Here is a 6,171-nt window from a genome sequence, read left to right as displayed (position 1 = left end):
AACAGGAGTCTCTCTAGGACCTTCATGATGTGAGATGTCAGGGCAACAGGTCTATAGTCATTGAGGACTGATGGGTGAGTTTTTTCTTTGGTACCGGAACAAGACAGGAGGTCTTCCACAACACTGGAACCTTCTTCTAGGCCAGGCTAAGGTTGAAGTGCTGCAGAATCCCACAGAGCTGCTCTGCACAGGCCTTCAAGACTAGGGCTGACACCATCTGGACCTGCAGTCTTATTCCGATTCAGTCTCTCCAATTGCATCGTCACCTGACTTCTTGAGACACACAGGTAGAAGGGGGAGGCAATGGGAGCATCAGCATCTTCTGATATGGTTGAAGGTAAACATGTAGAAGCAGAATGGTCTAGGGCTGAGGTGGAAGATAAAACATTTGAGGTGTTACTGGACAGCTGTGGGTCAAAGGAGGGTGTGATGTTTGTTTGGCTGTGAGCAGGAGAGAAGGATGCTGAGCTTGTTTCTGAACTGAACCTATTGAAGAATGTGTTCAGTTCATTGGCTCCATCCAGACCTCCATCGGTCTGATCATCTTTCTGCTTGAAGCCTGTGATCTTCTTCATCCCTGACCACACATCTGATATTGTTTTGCTGGAGCTGGCTCATCAGCTTCTTCTTGTACACCTCCTTGCTGTCTCTTATCTTGACTTTAAGTTGCTTCTGTATACTCTGTGTATACTCTTTGTATAATTCTCTGTCTCCGTCTCTGAAGTCTCTTTTTTTCTTGTTAAGCAGGTCCTTCAGGTCACCGGTGATCCAGGGTTTGTTATTGGGGAAGCATCTCACGGTTCTGGTGGGGATGATGTTATCCACACAGAAGTTTATATAGTCGGTTACACACTCAGTCATGGCACTGATGTCCTCTCCATGTGGCTGGCGCAGTGCGTCCCAGTCTGTAGCCTCAAAGCAACCTCGCAGGGCTTCTTCAGCTTCCTGTGACCATTTTTTCACAGTCCTCTTTATTACAGGATGTCTCTGAACAAGGGGCTTATATTTCGAGCAGAGAAAAACAAGATTGTGATCTGATTTGCCTAGAGGAGGTCTTGCTGTAGAGATGTATGAGTCCTTGACATTTGCAAAAAACAAATCCAATGTTTTGTTTTCTCTGGTAGAGCAGCTGACAAACTGTTGAAACGTTGGAAGTGTAGCAGAGAGTGAAGCATGGTTAAAATCACCAGAAATTGCCACAAACGCATTGGGGTTTTGTGTCTGTAGCTTAGCAACAACTGAGCTGATGGCATCACATGCAGTGTCGGCAACAGCGGAAGGAGGAACATATACTGTTGCCAAAATAACACTGGTGAACTCTGGGTAAATATAGACAACAACTTACTGCCAACAGTTTAATATCTGGACTGCAGAGACGACACTTCACAGTAACATGTCCTGGATTACACCATCTGTTGTTCACAAGTACTGCCAGTCCACCTCCTTTACATTTGGCGCTCCTCTTTAAATCTCTGTCTGCTCGTATGGTTAAAAAGCCAGGTAGAGAGAAGCTGGAGTCGAGGATATGATCCTGCAGTCATGTCTCAGTAAAACTCATAATACTGCATGCCCGGTACTCTGGCTGGGTCCTTTGTAGGACTTGGAGTCCAACTTGTTTCCCAACAATCTCACATTGCCCATCATACGGAAGAAATGGTTTGAACTTCCTCCTTCTCTCTCTTCTCTTAGCTCCAGCTCTACATCCACGGTGTCTCCTTTTCAACTCATCAGGGATTTGGGGTTGTAGTTGAAGTATTATTTGAGCTTTTGAGATATTAATCAGCTGCTCCCGGTTGTAAGAAACAACCCCGTTGCCATGGCAATGCATCATAACAAATGTCCAAAAGTAGAAAAGTATTAGGAACATCCTCCAAGCTGCACAGCATCCGACACCGGAGAGGACAGTCGTCCAAAAAAAATCAACACTATCCACCACAAGAGGAAGAGTTCCCAAAAAAGAATAAATCAGAATCAAAAGTAACAGAGCTACTCCAACTGGCTGCCAACTTGAGCGGCGCAATTCTAGAAGGCTGATATGAGAAACATTTCCTGTTTAACAAGCCCAGCCAGCAAAAACATAAATCAAAATAATTAATACTAATAATTTTATTTATAATGCACTTTAAATTACTTTTGCCAATCTCAAAGTGCTTCAGTTAAGAGTGTTAAAGACAAAAACAAAGTTGAATTAAATAAAAACAATGAAAAAGAAATTGTTACAGTGAGTTTAGAAATCTTTTGAACCACAGGGTCTTTAGTCATTTCTTTTTTGGAGGACTCTACAGTCTGTGGCACCTTGAAGTGTTCTGGGAGTGCAATCCACAGGTGAGGTGCAGCTGTGCAGACAGCCTAGTCTTCCATAGAAGTTAGTTTGGTCTTTTTGGATTTGGAGTTATGAAGTTTTTGAACAGAGAGAACTACAGTGGTGTATGGAGTAAACAGTTCTTTAAGTTAATGGGGTAATTTCTATGGACACACTGAAAGGTGAGGAGGCAGATCTTGTACTGGATTGAGACAGAGATAGGGAGCCAGGATACCAGGAAGTAAGGTAGTAGTACAGGAGTCCAGCCTGGAGGAGGTGACGGCATGGACAGGTTTTTCAGTGTCAAGGAGGGTGAGTGATGGACGGAGGCTTGGAATATTTTTGAGGTGTATAAATGAGATCTTGCAGATGTCATTAATGTGGGAATCGAAAGTGAGGTGGGCGTCGAACCGCACATCAAGGCTGGTGACAGAAGAGGAGAGTGGGATGTTCTGACCAGAGAAAGTGATGGCAGGGATGAGTGGAGCCGATGAGGAGTGCCAATTAAAATTGCTTTAGTTTTGGAGCTTAATAAAGAATGTTAAAGGAAAAGAAAACATACATATAACTGTAGATTATTTTATGCAAAAATGCTTATAGCCTAGTAGTGAAAGTAATTCATTCAGTAGTTTTCCTGGATTCGCTTTTTCAAGAGATACAAAACAATTATTGAGTGTTAGGTATTTTGTAAAACCATTTATTCTGGAAAAAAAATGTCAGAACTACCTAGCTGAATTATAGTTTATTCATCTGGTGGCACACCATTCTCTTCTTTTTTGACCTGCTTGAAATTCTTACACATTTTCGCAAAGACCTTCTCCTGGTGAATCACAGTGCTGAAGTCCATACTCTTCAGGTGAGGCAATGCCCAAATAACATGACTCCTTAAACACAGTAGAATGCACACACATTAGGTTTTCTTAAGATAATTGATATTTATTTGAATTTATTTCGAGATATGATTACTTCTGTCATTTAAAGTGCCTAATGGACGTCTCTTTTTCAAGGTTTTCTGGTCAACTGTCATCTAGAGAACACCACAGACCAGACCAGGAGCTCAGTAAAGGAAATACATACAGCTAAAGCTATAATTAATCACAATCCTAGCAAATATATTTGTGATAAGTTATGAAATGGGTTTTCCTACTTGGTTGAAAATTGTTCCTCTAGTGAAAGTCCAAATTGAACAATTAGGTCTGCAGAGAGAATCATCATGGCTGACCTTCCCTCCATGGAGTATAGGTTTAGGGTCAGGAAAAGGGCAGCTAACATCATTGCAGACCCCATTTAGACTATTACCCTTCGGTCAACACTACAGAACAGTATGTATCAATTTCCAGGAAAAAAAATTTATATATTTTAATTTACATGTTAAATAAAGAAATATAATGTTAAAAATTGTTCATACCATTCTGACTAATCAGTGGGAAAATTTCTAGTGGTATTTTGACAATTTATCTTTATTGATGAGCTTCTAATTATTGAAGTTGGAAGGTCATCCTTACTATCACCCAGATCTTTAGCTACTTCCACAAATTTTCTATCAGACTTATGTCAGTACCCACAACAAAATGGTAGAATAACAATCAGTTGGAAGATAAATGCTGGTCAAATTAAAAGATGATCTACCAGGGGTGTGAATATGTTTTAGCTTTACTGTACATATCCCCCAGAATCAGCTGGAGAACGACACCAGAGAGACCAAAGTTTGAGCTTTTCTCTTAGACCTGCTAGACTGTCGGGGATCAATTTTCAGATATGCAGAAAACAATAGAAACTAGAAAGCAGTACAAATTTGTCAAATTCAGTTGACTGTTATCATAAGCAAAACCACCATACCTTTATCAACTTTCATGTTAATATGAATGTTGAAGTACTAGTTATGAAACAGGTTGGTATTAAACGTGTTGCAGCCATAACTGTACTGTAAAAGCAAATCAAAATATGTTTCTCTGGAAGTTTTAAAAAATTGGTTGAAAGTTAAAGCAAATCACCTGTATCCCTTGGTATTTTCAATGACATTTCCATGCAGTGTGATGGTGTGGAGATGGCTCAGCTTTCCCAGTTTGTTAACTTCAAACAGGTTCCAGATGTCGTTGCCATGAAGATACAAAATACGCAGTTCTTTTAGCTCACATAGGACCTTAAATGCACATACAGACACTAGTGTCAACTGCAAATTTAAATTACAATCATAAATAAACCCAAGATGCAGAAATAAATACGAAATTACCAGTCTAACAATTACAGATTTCTTTTCAAATGCAAATAAACTGAATATTGTATGGAAACTGTAATTCAGTGTAAATATAAATAATTGTTCAAATAAGAATTCTTGACAAAATGAAGAAATTTATGGAGAACCCTGAGCATCCTCTTCATGAAACTGTCGTACAACGACAGAGGCTTCTTCAAATCTGCTGTAAGACAGACCGCTACAGGAGATCCTTCCTGCTCACAGCCATCAGCATCTACAACGGCTCTTAGAAGAAGCCTGAACAATATGAGCTACAACAATATTTAATTTCCCTTTGGGATTAATAAGGTATTTTTGAATTTTTGTGAATAGGTTCAGTTAAAAGTGATACAATGATGAAATCTGCAAAGGTTATAATCCCACTGAGTGATGATAAAAAAGAATTAATTAAAACTGAGTCTTACATAATCGATGCTTGTTATTTTGTTGAAGGACAGGTCCAGCCAACCGAGCATTGATGGCTGGGCTAGAAAGTGGCTCAACACGAATTCAAGGCCAACAAGGTTTGTGATGTTGTTGTTGCTAATACGCAAAGAGTGACTCAAGTACTTATTCTTCGAATTGGTCCTTAAAGGTCGCAGGCCAGTACGTGGGACCTCCAACATCGCACCTAAACCACAAGAAGTCAGTCAAGTTGCCAGTAATTGTTTTTGCAATTATCTCTTTGCTGCTAAAACCTATTTGTATGATCCTTTACAATATATCCATCATATGATTAATATATTCAGATCATTAAAGCAAGCAGACCATTAAAGATCCCTAATATAAAAAAAGTAGAGAACTGTACCTGTGACATTGTTGAGGTCTTTAAAAGACAGATCTACTGGAGGACCATACATGTTTACGCTTGAATGTTCTCACTTGAGCTACCAGTTTGTTTTTCTAAACTCCATGCAAAAGAATTCTACATGTTTGAATGTAAATGCATCAATGTAAAAAACTGTTTCCATGGGAATATTTTAGCCATGGTAAATGTAAATGGCCTCCACTTAGTCAAGTCCCAGCAGGCAAGAAGGGAGAAGTGTCTTTCCCAAGGACACAATGACTGAGACAGACAGAGTGGGGGTTTGAAACGGCTACCCACTAGTTACAGGACAAACCTCTACCACTGTCGCCCCTATGGTATATCAGATCTACTAAGAACTAACTGATGAATGGATTTTTATTATTTTTGCAGTGGGTGGCCTGCCTATTTTTTGCTCTTCTTCCCCCAAACCATGTTGCAGCTTACCTCCACCTGCTTTATAAACTGTGTCTGACTTCATCAGTGTCATGTATGCTGTCAATGACAGCGCTCTGTTTTGTACTCTGGGGTCACTGTTGCCTCAGGCATTCCACTACTACAGATGGAAGGGCAGGGAGGTCCCAGAACAGAGAACTCTTACCAGAGATGAACTACTATAAATTGCTACTAAAAATTCCATGTGGTTATAATTATCCTTTTTGATGAAAGTGTTCCTGACAGAATCTTAAAAATATATAAATATGAAAAGGTTTGCCATGAAAGAGGATGATTGATAAGACGTCCTTTCATTTTGGATTGTTGCTAAATGAAAAAAGAAAAATTAGGATTCAGAATTTTGTACCTAAATAAAAATTATATACAATGTCT

The 6,171-nt window shown here is 39.6% G+C and overlaps 1 protein-coding gene across 1 annotated transcript; it reads right to left on the bottom strand.

The window, feature by feature from the left end:
* Positions 1-2,983: 2,983 nt before the first annotated feature.
* LOC124874973 (leucine-rich repeat-containing protein 51-like) lies at positions 2,984-5,468 on the bottom strand. The gene is made up of 4 exons (XM_047376691.1): positions 5,347-5,468; positions 4,964-5,169; positions 4,297-4,445; positions 2,984-3,186 (listed from the first exon to the last, which is right to left on the bottom strand). Exons 1-4 carry the CDS (start codon positions 5,396-5,398, stop codon positions 3,045-3,047), a joined length of 549 nt encoding a protein of 182 aa, XP_047232647.1. The 5' UTR covers positions 5,399-5,468; the 3' UTR covers positions 2,984-3,044.
* Positions 5,469-6,171: the final 703 nt, after the last annotated feature.

The sequence above is a fragment of the Girardinichthys multiradiatus genome, chromosome 10 (genome assembly GCF_021462225.1).
Source record: "Girardinichthys multiradiatus isolate DD_20200921_A chromosome 10, DD_fGirMul_XY1, whole genome shotgun sequence".
Classification (NCBI taxonomy): Eukaryota; Metazoa; Chordata; class Actinopteri; order Cyprinodontiformes; family Goodeidae; genus Girardinichthys; species Girardinichthys multiradiatus.
The sequence above is the reverse complement of the archived record's forward strand: the minus strand, read 5'-3'. Positions and strand labels throughout refer to the sequence as shown.

Coding starts and splice junctions, on each gene's coding strand:
- LOC124874973 (XM_047376691.1), bottom strand. CDS start 5,398: ATGTATGGTCCTCCAGTAGATCTGTCTTTTAAAGACCTCAACAATGTC. Junction 4,446..4,963: donor AAATAACAAGCATCGATTAT/GTAAGACTCAGT, acceptor TGTGCATTTAAG/GTCCTATGTGAGCTAAAAGA. Junction 3,187..4,296: donor GAAAATACCAAGGGATACAG/GTGATTTGCTTT, acceptor ACTGTGTTTAAG/GAGTCATGTTATTTGGGCAT.